The sequence below is a fragment of the Nyctibius grandis genome, chromosome 2, assembly GCF_013368605.1.
Source record: "Nyctibius grandis isolate bNycGra1 chromosome 2, bNycGra1.pri, whole genome shotgun sequence".
In the NCBI taxonomy this organism is placed as follows: domain Eukaryota; kingdom Metazoa; phylum Chordata; class Aves; order Nyctibiiformes; family Nyctibiidae; genus Nyctibius; species Nyctibius grandis.
Genome location: NC_090659.1, coordinates 18,511,794 through 18,524,905, shown reverse-complemented (window position 1 = coordinate 18,524,905; position 13,112 = coordinate 18,511,794). Strand labels below are relative to the sequence as shown.

The window sequence follows — 13,112 nt, the reverse complement described above, 5'->3', positions numbered from 1 at the left end:
TAGGTAAATTTAAGAGGCCTGGAAAGCATAATACATGCTTAAATAGGCTTTTACAATATTCATATTCATTAAGAGGACTTGTGGGTGATTGATGGGATGGTTGGAGGCCGTCTTGGACACAGCGATCATGAAATGATAAGAGTTTTCGATTCTTGAAGATGTAAGGAGAGGGGTCAGCAGAACTGCCACCTTGGACTTCCGGAGGGTAGCCTTCGGCCTGTTTAGGAGCCTGGTTGACAGAGTCCCTTGGGAGGCAGTCCTGAAGGGCAGAGGGGTCCAGGAAGGGTGGACACCCTTCAGGGAAATCTTAAGGCGCAGGAGCAGGCTGTCCCCATGTGCCGAAAGATGAGCCAGTGGGAAAAAAGACGGGCCTGGCTGAACAGAGAACTTTGGCTGGAACTCAGGAAAAAGGGAGAGTTTACGACCTTGGGAAGTAGGCGCAGGCCACTCAGGAAGACTACAGAGATGCAGCGAAGTTAAGTAGGGAGAAAACTGGAAGGGCCAAAGCCCAACTAGAACTTAATCTGGCCACTGCCAAAAAAGACAATAAAAAATGTTTCTATAAATACATAAGTAACAAGAGGAGGGCCAAGGAGAACCTCCATCCTCTCTTGGATGCAGGGGGAAACATAGTGACAAAGGATGAGGAAAACACTGAGGTACTCAATGCCTTCTTTGCCTCAGTCTTTAGTAGCGAGACCAGTTGTTCTCCGGGCATCCAGCCTGCTGAGCTGGAAGACAGGGAGAAGAGTAAAGCCCCCATAATCCAAGGGGAAATGATTAGCAACTTGCTGCATCACTTAGACACAGACAAGTCTATGGGGCCAGATGGGATCCACCCAAGGGTGCTGAGGGAGCTGGCGGAAGTGCTCACCAAGCCACTTCCCATCATTTATCAGCAGTCCTGGCTAACTGGGGAGGCCCCAGCTGACTGTAAGTTAGCAAATGTGACACCCATCTACAAGAAAGGCCAAAAGGAGGATCCGGGGAGCTAGAGGCCTGTCAGTCTGACCTCGGTGCCAGGGAAGGTTATGGAGCAGATCATCCCGAGTGCCATCATGTGGCACATACAGGACAATCAGGCAATCAGGCCCAGTCAGCATGGGTTTATGAAAGGCAAGTCCTGCTTGACTAACCTGATCTCCTTCTATGACAAGGTGACCCGCTCAGGGGATGAGGGAAAGGCTGTGGATATTGTCTACCTAGACTTTAGTAAAATCTTTGACACCATTTCCCACAGCATTCTCCTGGAGAAACTGTCTGCTTATGGCTTGGATGGGCGTACTCTTTGCTGGGTAAAAAAACCACTGTATGGATGGCCAGGCCCAAAGAGCTGTGGTGAATGGAATTAAATCCAGTTGGTGGCCGGTCACAAGTGGTGTTCCCCAGGGCTCAGTATTGGGGCCAGTTCTCTTTAATCTTTATCAGTGATCTGGATTAGGGGATCGAGTGCACCCTCAGTAAGTTTGCAGATGACACCAAGTTGGGCGGGAGTGTTGATCTGCTGGAGGGTAGGAAGGCTCTGCAGAAGGGTGTGGACAGGCTGAATCGACGGGCCAAGGCTAACAGTATGAGGTCCTGCACTTGGGTCACAACAACCCCATGCAACGCTACAGGCTTAGGGAAAAGTGGCTGGAAAGCTGCCTGGTGGAAAAGGACATGGAGGTGTTGGTTGACAGCTGGCTGAATATGAGCCAGCAGTGTGCCCAGGTGGCCAAGAAGGCCAACAGCATCCTGGCTTGTATCAGAAATAGTGTGGTCAGCAGGACTAGGGAAGCAATTGTCCCCCTGTACTCAGCACTGGTGAGGCCGTACCTCGAATCCTATGTTCAGTTTTGGTCCCCTCACTACAAGAAAGACACATGGAGGTGCTGGAGCAGGTCCAGAGGAGGGCAACAAAGCTAGTGAAGGGTCTAGAGCACAAGTCTTATGAGGAGTGGCTGATAGAACTGGGCTTGTTTAGCCTGGAGAAGAGGAAGCTCAGGGGAGACCTTATCGCTGTCTACAATTACCTGAAAGGAGGCTGTACGGAGCAGGGTGGTAGTCTCTTCTCCCAGGTAACAAGCGACAGGACAAGAGGAAATGGCCTCAAGTTGAACCAGGGGAGGTTTAGATTGGATATCAGGAAAAATTTCTTCACTGAAAGGGTTATCAAGCATTGGAACAGGCTGCCCAGGGAAGCAGTGAAGTCACCATCCTTGGAGGTATTTAAAAGACGAGTAGATGTGGTGCTTAGGGACATGGGTTAGTGGTGGACTTGGCAGTGCTGGGTTAATGGTTGGACTTGATGATCTTAAAGGTCTTTTCCAACCAACACAATTCTATGAAGTTTCTCTTATTCAAACCTCTGCTAAAACAGCTCATTTTCCCTTCTTTTTTTCCTTTAGTTCTGACCACAAAAATTCAATGGGTAATAAGTCTTAACATATCAATATTAAAATTCTCCTTTATATACACTAGTGGATTGAAGCTCTTTGTCTCCGAGGGTCACTCTTTTGAAGGAAAAACAAAACAAAACAAAGAAGAAATCAATACGCAAAACAGAATATCGAACAGGCATAAGGGTCCAGCTTGTCCAGCTTCTATTTCATTGCCAAAAAGGGACAACATTCACTCTGCTCTGTAAAGATTAACTATTTTGTTTACATTGAAGCATTTGTCACAAGAGTATTAAAGAAATGCGTTCAAAAACTGCTTCAGTTAAAATAGATACTTTTACCTGCTTTTCAGCTTTTGGAGAAATTTTACTATTTCACTTTAAACAAATTTCATTTGGTTCAGTCATGCTCAGATGAAAACCCAGAGCTCATATAAAGGGTGCCAATTATCAGCAGTTCCTCATTTCTTACTTCCTAAAAAAGACCCAGAGGCAGAACTAATTGTACAGTACTGATCTCTGGCATATGTACCTTTTAGCTTTCATTGCCGTCGTTTCTTTCTGAATATTAAGAGGAATTTTAAACATATCACAGACTCTTACATCAAGATTTTAAGTTTCCTGAAAGAGGAACCACACTAGCATTCTTGTGCAAGCTAATGTTCTTAAAGTCAAGAAACGCACAACATAGTAACTAAATCCAAGTGACAAGTTACAAGGACAAAACTGTCCTGGAGAAAGAGATATGGCTTTTACTGCTTTATCAATTATAAACAGCAATTTGAACCTTATAGTTAATCATCTTGCTTTCCAGCATTTTCCCCAAAAAAAGACTGTTTTAACCTCTAAGGAAGGGTATGCTGGTGGGATCAAGTAATTGGCATCGAGTAATTTCAAACTTGAAAGCGTCAAATGTGCAGGTTACAAAAACAGACTTCTAATTAAAAGCTTTCTGAGCAAGGTAAGATGCAATACTGAAAGGCTAAATCCAGTATTACAGTTTACTGTTTAGGAGGTACAGAGGAAGATTAGGATAAATGCAGCTTCTCAAAGGATAATTTTTCTGCAATAGTTCTGATTTAACAGGACCCAACAGATCTACAATTACAAAGATACTTCTTGAGAGGCTTAATAAACATACGTATCGTTACAACTTCCCCCATGATAAACCTCAGTCTTATGTACTGATCTATACTATGCACATAATCATCACCTCCCAGTTTTTTCTAGACCAAACAAACCTACAATATGCCATTAATCAGCCATTTACCTCTTATGTCTCTTAAAATACTTAAATAACAATTAAAAAAATAAACCAACAAAGTTCCCTGGAAAAGAAAATCCAAACAGAACAGGACACAAAAAAGTCAAATAAACTTACAGGAAATTTATTCCAACTCAGTAATATTTGCTACTCTGTGTATTAATCAGGAACTTATAAACTATATACACTTATAACTCTATTAAACTACTTTGCCACTGTTTTCAGAAATGTCTTAGTAGTACTACATAAGTGAATAATGCGCCAGTAAAGACTTTCACTGCAAAAGATTTGTACAAAAAAGAAAAGCCTTCATAGAAAGGATAGTGGTTTTTATTGTAGTCTTAGAAAATATTGAATTATGAAAGATACAAAATCAACTGTTGCAATTATCTGTTTATTTTACAATCTGTATGCCATCATACTCTTATGGCTTTAAGATAAGTCTGTCCAAAGTATTTTAAAACATGCTTTAACAAAGTATTTTACAATTGCAAAATCGAGTATTTCTTTACTGAAAAAAAAAACCAAAAAACCACCAAACTCCAAAACATGTACCTGAGAATTCTGTATCATAAAATTGTCATTCATTCTTAACTTTTGCAAGTTGATGATATAGGCTATAGATGTCAACATGCAACTTGTAGGTCTACTGTATTAAATAAATATTTTAAAAATTATTTAGATGCAGCTGGTTAGGCAAAAACCTACCCTCAAACTTCATCAAGTTCATCACAGGTTTAAAAACATGACATGAATTTTATCATATGTCAATGACAGCCATGATTTCTGCACTGGAAGCCCTGCATTGTTTGCTGGGTGGGATCAGACCCTGGCTGATGACCAGGCTGCAGCAGTGAAGCACAACTCTTTGGTGGATATTCCGGCCTCTGAACTTGGTTATCACTGACCTTGTTTTCCAACATCCATAGCCAAGTGTGTCACGGGTTTGGGCCACTGGATATGTTTAAGTTCCCAGCCAGTCATTCTCTACATATATGCTCCACCCCTTTATAACAAACATTTAACCCAAGGAATTCCATTTCAGAGTATGTGTACTATTAGGACAATGCTTTAATGTCATTATCCACGTCATTTCAGAGTATCACCAGCTTTAAAAGTTATATTATGTATGGAGAGTAGAGAGGTTTGGGGCTTTCTGTTCTTTTTTTGTTTCTTCTTGGTTTGCTTTTTAAATAAAATGGAGACTTAGGAGGAAAACACTGCCCAGGGTGGCAGCATGGGAGGGAAGCAGGATTAAATTAACCAGGCATATACAGATGCTGGAGAAAAAACCCAGAGAGCTTCATGAGTAATACATATAACAGGATCAACATATATAAGTGATAGTCATTTAAAAGATTTCAATTCAATTACCTGAAAACATATCCAAAGTAGTAGAACTCTCCTGATGCCTGCCATATAGTATTTATTTCTGAATTTCAATTACTGCAAGGACTGTGATTTATACAAGCTATGCTCCATTAGCATAAATTTTGCCCTTAAAGTAATGATATATGATGAAAATCCAAGGATATCACTAGAGATTTAAACCAACTTTCAATCCCATAGGTGAGGTAGTGTAGTCACTTGTATTATGTGCTGGTTATGAGAAGCACTGTTGAAATCTGTCAAATTTTTAATTTTTGTTTTAAATAAGTGGCTTAATAGTCTTAATATATTTATTAATGCTATGTTACCTATAAGGTGGGGAGGGGGGAAGAGCCTTGCCAAGAACAAGTTTTGTCTCACTGCAAGATAAAACTGCGAAGCAGTATTTACAACAGTCCTCTGCTTAGTTGCTGCCTACTATACATGCACACAAAAGACACAAAAAGCTAATATACATTCTGAGGTAGGAAATGAAGAATTCCACTGGGTTGTACAAGATTCTTCATGTTTTGTAAACCAGCAAAACCAAAGTTTTCTGTGGTGAGGTTCAATACTTAGTTCCGGTGTGAGAATAACATCTAAATAACAAAGCATCATTGGTATACAATATGCATCTACTGCCATGTAAAAATCTAAAAAACAGCGATTATTTTTAGTGGCTGAATTTCTCCTTCGCAAAGTAAATAAAGGAAATCCCTCCAGCTCACTTCCTTATTATACTTTCTATATGTTTATACTTATAGCATAAGCCATTGAAAATGTACTACAGGTTTAGCCATAAAAGTATCCTGAAGACTAAAATTCTGAAATAGAGCTTTACTGGTCCCAGTGAACAGAGAACAAATACATTTGTAGATTACTTTAGGCAATTAGGCACTGAAGTCCAAGAATTTTGTGCCTGAATACCTTAAAAAAAAAAAAATCTGTCCTTAAACTTTCACAATACTTCGATTCCAGCTTATCAGAAACAGCAGCTAGCTTGAAGGTGCTAGGACAGTAAGTCACAATATAGCAAGGAATTTTAACAAGCGTATGGGACCCAGATGCCAGAGGATCCAATGCACACTAATCAAAGAATTGCATCAGTTTCAAACTTCTGCCTTTCCCAGTATGTTGTTATTCCTCCCAAAAAATTTAGAGAAGAGAGCCCTATGCTGCAGCACCTCCGCTGTTCCAGTTGTCTTAACTACGTACTGTGAGAGCTAAGACAAAGGCATATATTCAATAAAAGCTGGCTCTGGTACAGGGATAGGAACAGCAGGAAGCAACGAGCTGTTCCAGACTGCACTTGCCAGAATCTCCTCATACGATCATGTTATCCTAACCCATCTACAAAATAAACACTTACAGAGCTATATACGCTTCTCAAGGTTTGTCTACCAGGAAAAAAGAAATCTTAAAGATATAAGAATTCCAGGTATAGAAGTCATTGTGCATAAACACCTGTTAGGAGGCTTTTCTTGAGATGCAGAGTGGCATTAGGTACTGTGGCATAAATCAGAGTGAAGGCTGCTCTATACCTGAATGAAAGCTTCCTCACAAATAAACATCTGTGCACAGAGTTTATACTTCCTAACAACTTTCCTGAACTCTCCTTGGCATCATCATACAGAAAAATCTCCAAGGCTGACACATACAAATTACACTCTAGAACTACACAGAGCAAACCCAAAGCCTGCCAGGTAATAGAATGACCATGTAATTGTCAATGTAGTCTCAAAAGATAAAGCTTCATCTTTTCTTTCACTTAGTAACTTGCTTTACAATAATGCTCAATCTCACTTTGAGTTGCAATGTTGAGAGTCTGGCAATAGGAAAATAATAGATTCACTCATCTGTAGTGCATTTGTCAGTCATTTGCTGACAGAAGTCTGTGATACCACTGCTCTGTCCACACTGTTCCACAAGCGAAGTTTTCTCCAATGTTCTTACAGAAACTGGATGCAGTTCTTGTACTTGATCATATGTTGCATCACACACACTTTTCACACACTGATAACAAGAACTCTGCTCATTTGTAGATGTAACACCTGAAAGACCATCTGCTAATCCTACACACGCTGGTATCGCACGCTCACTATCAGATGGAGCTGTTCGTTCTCTCTCCGGGAATAAAAATGAAAGTGGACAATCTGAGGAAGAGTATTTGGCAAGTATTTGTATTTGCTCTTGACTCAAGGCTGCTTCCTTACACACCTGCTGGCAAAGTCCAGTCAGATTCTGCTTTGTCTCACCCAGAGTTGACAAAATGTGGTTTCTTTCCTTCAGCAAGTTCTCCTTCTCATTTTGCTGCAAAAAGAAAAATAGCCTTTTAGTCTGCATTTTAACACAAAAACTATGGTTTATGTTCTTATCAAAGCTAAAACAAGACTGCAAATAATCTGGTCTGCTGAAACAGAAGTAACCTGGCAATAAGGAGGTAAACAGCACCACAATCAAATGCGTATCAAAAGGACAACCCTAACCTCTCCTGAAGTTTCATTAATTCAGCTATTTTAAGTGATTTTTTCAGACATACAACTTTTTCAAAACTCACGCTGGCAGCCAAAACAGTAATTTGTAGTTATTAAATAAATGAAACCTAGCTTCACTTCTATAAATGTTCCTGAAACACTAATTCTACAGGGTAACACATTTAAACAACTACCAGACACCACATTTTCACTATTGATACTTCTCTGGTAGATGAAAATAAATTAAATTCTTAAGAAGTGCCAAGTCCACTGTAGAACAAACAATGGAGTTAAGAAGAGTTTCTAAAGTAAACAGAAAATATAGGAAAGTTAAAGAAATAAAACATGCTAAAATTGTAAACAAAATATTTTCTCTGGAAATGCAGCAATCCAATTTGTTTCAAGGCACTGACTAGAACACTGGAAGTTAAAGAATTTAAAGCAGAGTGACAAAGTAGTGACAGATTAGTGAATTGACAAGATGAGAACACAGGTGCCACTAGGTAGGCAACCTACTATTGGAACAGGAGAATACCTGCTGAATGCTTGATTTTTAATTACACAGCTAACATGCTTAAAGAGTGGCAGACACCTCTCAGACATGAAATAAGACTGTCTTTGCTCTGAAAAGCTTACTATCTAGCTACATAATGCAAAAGGATTTTCCAAACACAGGGCAGCGAAAGGGATGGCAATTCACTAATGAATATCAAGGAGAAAAAGTACCATTCATTAAAAATTAGCTTTTTTTTTTTTGGCTTTTACTTCAGTGTCATGACTTTTTCTGAGATTTCTGATACAACTGGCTGAAGATGAAAGGACATTGATAACCGAGAGGTCTACTGATGGAAACAAGCAACGTCTGGAATAAAGAAAACTGAGGAAATGGCAAAGAAGGACAGGAAACAAGCAAGACCATAATGAAGCAGGTGAAGGACAAAAAAAAACCTAAAACCAAATATGCCACACTTTTTTGAGTTCTATAATTAACTAAAGAGGCAGAATTTTGAAGACATAAAAAGCTTTAAATAGTTTTTAAGAAATAAATTTTAATCATAGAGACTGTATGTTATCACTATTGCTGTGTCAATTCACTCTTAAAAAGTTTAATTATTTTCAGTCCTCCTCATATCCCCTTTTGCAGGAGAGACTCATTCTGCGACCTCTACAACTTCTTTCTGAAAGAACCGACTAACTTTAAGTGGCAGTTTGCAAGAGAAGCAGTTGTCGCCAGTCCTTTTTGCCTAAAATTATTAGAAAGAGTGCTTTGCTAATAAACTTGTACTTGTCAGCACACTGGGAGCAGCTGTTGCCAGATCTCCTAATCAGGAATCACTTTATGTACATTTTGGGTATGTAGAGGCACTCAGCTGTGTCTTATGGACTGATGAAATTATCTGGACTGCTGCTTAACACAAACTTCAACATTCAGAAATAGTTATTCCAGTGTAAGTTCCCCACCCCCATCTGAAGTTGTTGACAGATTAATACATTTAAATATTACTGTTGTAGTTTAGCAGCATTATGCTAATACCACTAAGTAATACCAGCTAGTTTTGAGCTCATAACAATCATTAAACTGAGCGCTCTTTTAATTCTTCTGGTGAAGAATCTATTTAGTTCACACTCTTCCTCTCCCTGCTATAGTATATACCACAAGATCTCAATTACATTTCTTGGATCACAGCTTATAGTATGTCACTCACTGACACATCCTCCTCCTGAGCTACAGAATCTTCAGCGAAGCAGTGCTTCTTGAGGCCAGTTGTCCTTTGCTCCCCCTCACAAGTACCCTCATTTTAAAGCTTTGAAGTGAGAAAGTACAAGGAATGTGAACATTCACAGGTGCTATGAAAGAGCTGTTTCTAACAAGCTGACATCTCCTTGAGTGGCCCACAGGCATTCTCAGATATGGAACATTAGTGAACAACAAGAATCTTTCAGGTTCACCTGAAAGATCAATAAGCAAAAACTATATGGGGGTCAAAAATGACATTATCAGTAGAGAAGATCAAGAGAAATGACCGAACTTAAGTCTCCCAGATAACAGATTCAGTACCAAACAGCATTTTTCTTCAGTATAAGTAGAGCTTAACATAAAACTTTCAATTTTATAGAATCACTTGGGTGGGGAGGTACCTCAGGAGGTCTGTAGTCCAACCTCCTGCTCCAAACAAAGTCAGCTCTGGGTAAGATCAGGCTGCTCAGGGCTTTGCTTGGTTATGTCACAAAACCCTCCAAGGACAGAGCATGTACAACCTCTCTGGGTAACCCACTCCATTGCCTGCCTGTCCCCATTGGAAAAAAAGTGTTTCCTTACATCCAGTTGAAACTTCCCATTTTAATTTATGACAATGTCTCTTGTTTCTCCTGCTGCAAAATACTACCCCCTGGGAAGCCAAAGATCTTCCACTCCCCATGGCTACATGGCTACTTCCCCACAGATATGGGCAAGTGGCTATTGGGTCTCCCTACAGCCATCTCTTCTCCAAGCAGAAGTCCTGTTTCCTCTGCCTCTCACCATAGGAGAAGTACTGCGGGCCTGACCACCCCAGTGGCCTTCTCCTAACCTTGTTCCAATTTGTCAATGTATTTCTGGCACTGGGAGGGGTTAAAACTGGGCAAAAAGATTCAGTCTTACATGTGCTAAGTATAGGAGGACAACCACTGCCCTCAAACCACCGGCTGTGCTCCTGTTAATACAGCCCAGGACACTGATGGCCTTTTTTTTCAGCCTGGACACACTGCTGACCCATGCTCAGCTTGCTGTCTGCCCAGACCCTCAAGGTCCTTTTCAGCAAAGCTACTCCCCAGCCAGGTGGTCTACAGCCCCTACTCATGTGCAGGGTTAGTCTGTTCCAGATATAGGACTTTCCCAAGAAACACATCACAAATAATAGAAATTAATACAAGACAACATGCTGCACATACTGGAAATCAGGATAAGGAATTTAACCAAGTAATATTTCCTAACAGGCTATAGTACAGAGGATTACCTACTTGTCAAAGAGTTTTCAAACTATAGCTACACTGTATTATCCTCTCTCAAAGCTACATAACAGAGGATACTGCGGGGAGATCAAAGACTAATAGGTCTGAGACATGTGACTGACCCACAGAAGCAGGAATGAGGCAGGAGTCATCGAGCACGAAGCAACCTAGATGTAGCACACAACGCCTTTCACAGACATCTCTTTTCTTCCACCTACCTGGAAATTACGCCTAGAGAGATCTTACTGTATTTGCGCACTGCTTACACAAGTTTGATGGTGCATAACATCAGTTGCTGTCAGACATGATCAACAGCTCCAAACAAGGTCTTTTCAGGAAGTTCTGAAGACACTTACCTGCACAGCTGGAGAAAATTAGCAACTGAACATGTTTGTGCCTAGAGCGCGATTCATAACTCAGACCTCACCTCACAATTCTCAGCATTCATTGTCTAGACTTTGCAGTGATATCTGCCAAACAGCAGACATTCAGTCAGTTCTAGCACAGCTCCACAGAAAAAAGGATATTATACTATGATTATCAGTCACTTAGTCAACTACAGGTCTAATCTTGCAGATGAATCTCTAATGTTCCCCCCCGCCAAGTGCTACACAATATTGACAAAGTTACAAACAGAAATGACAATACGATGACAAAAACAGGCAGAAAGTTCTGAACCATCAGAAATGCAGCTTCTCTCTTCAGTCAGAATAATGTAACTGTTATTAACACGATCATCTGATTTCCCTCCCTCCCAGAGTACCTTCTTCATTCAGCACACTGAATGACTTGCTCTGTCAGCTCATGAGGGCTATATGGCACTACAGGCCTTCCTTCAAATTCTATCTGTCTCCTTTGTTGCAGAAGTAGAAGTGCATATAGTGAAAGATCATGGACCACTTCAGGAAAATAAGTTTCTAGCCCATGGCACTTTGCTCTAATGTTATTTTCCTTTTCACTCTGAAGTCATGAGAAGAAAGCTGCAACATGACTGCTTATGTTCCTAGCTAATGCAGACATCACATTCATATATATAAAGCCTAAAACACTCCGTAAACAAGAATTAAGAGTACAGTAACCCTAAACAACTGAACTATTTAGTGCACACGGTATGATCAAATATGAAACTGAGATAAGAGGGCTAGAAACAAAGACCAGAAAAAAAGCCACTCACAATTATTTACTTGCCATCCATATTTCTCTAAGTTACATATTTATCTTTTTATTGCATTTTAGGAAGCAGAAACTGTATTAACAGATAGCTGCACAGAAATCTGGATGCACTAATTCTTCAGCTACAATCTTGATACAACTGCTAAAAAGGCAAACAGCTTCCTGAGTTCTGCTATATCTTCCGCCTTTCTGCAAGGGTCTCATTTTTAAGATTCATGACTCGGGAAACAGTTCACCAGCCCACGTTGATGTGTTACAAGAACAACACTTACACAACTAACAATTGCGTAACTGTAAACTTGATCATGACCAACACCACAAGCTGAAGAACAAAAGCACGAAGCAAGAAAGGGGGAGGAGGTAGAAAAAAAAGTAGAGTGGGATGATGGTTTGGGAATCATTCTGTACAATTAAGCTCAATGCTGATGGGCTTCAGAAACACCATTCACCAAAAATTATGCTGTGATGCACTTTTACTTGAATGGAAACAAGTCCACAGAATGAAAAAATGTGTGTATTTTAGAGTAAAGCACAAAAAAATCCAGAACTGCTATCAAGAAGTCATCTAAGACTGATAAAGTTTTCTAAGCTTGAGTGGAAAAAGTAGTGACCCACCCTCACCCTTGTACTACTGCCAGATGCCCAGTCAACATGTTTAGAAAAAGACTCGAAAGTCAACAGTAATGAATATTTATACATACCAATTTTTCAATTTCAGATTCAAGATTTTGTATGCAGTCAAGTTTTCTCTTACGACATCGCTGTGCTGCAATTCTATTTTTACTTCGTCTTCGGATATCATGAATACAGTCCAATTGTTCAGGAGTTAATTTATGCATTTTCAGAAATGACTGGAAGTCGTTTCTGGAAAGTGAGATAATCCTTTGTGCATTAAATGGTAGTTTTACCTAGAATGTAAGATACAGTTGTAAATCAAAGGTGAAACTGATACACACAAACACCAACAGGCAAATTCAAGTTCTCATTTTAAACATTCTTTACCACACAACTCATCTTTCTTCCCACATCTCAGCAACAAGAGCGAGCTAATGTAGCCATCAGGTGAGGTGGATAAAACCCAGGGGTTTCAACTAGATGAGTTCAAGCACAGGCAAAATAACGGAGTACTTTGCACATCTACGTTAGACCCCAAAAGCATATTCAGAGTAGGATGAAATCTATCCATGTGTGCAGCAAATAACTAGATAACACACTGGAGGAAAGTAAGTTATGGTTAGGTGGTGCACACAACAGGTGTCAAGAATCACTAATACAGTCTAAGGTTTCCCCTCAGCTGCTGTTAAGACTGTATCCTGCATACATTTTTATACCTATAGTTCTCTGCAGGAAAAGTTCATCTGAAACAGGCATTTACTTAAAATGTAGAAATTACAATATTTGTCTTGTAATTCTTAATGCTGGAGAAGACAGAGAAGCAGGTTCTTGCTACTGTCTGTCCACCTGA

The 13,112-nt window shown here is 40.0% G+C and overlaps 1 protein-coding gene across 5 annotated transcripts in view; it reads right to left on the bottom strand.

The window, feature by feature from the left end:
- Positions 1 to 3,744: 3,744 nt before the first annotated feature.
- The window catches only part of BACH1 (BTB domain and CNC homolog 1), a 31,838-nt gene continuing 22,470 nt past the window's right edge, over positions 3,745 to 13,112 (bottom strand). For all 5 annotated transcript variants that reach the window (XM_068425014.1, XM_068425012.1, XM_068425016.1 and 2 more), the window contains 2 exons: positions 12,349 to 12,555; positions 3,745 to 7,319 (listed from right to left, as the gene is read on the bottom strand). In XM_068425014.1, coding sequence (XP_068281115.1) covers positions 6,858 to 7,319; positions 12,349 to 12,555 — 669 coding nt within the window. In that variant the 3' untranslated portion in view covers positions 3,745 to 6,857. The remainder of the gene's footprint in view (positions 7,320 to 12,348; positions 12,556 to 13,112) is intronic.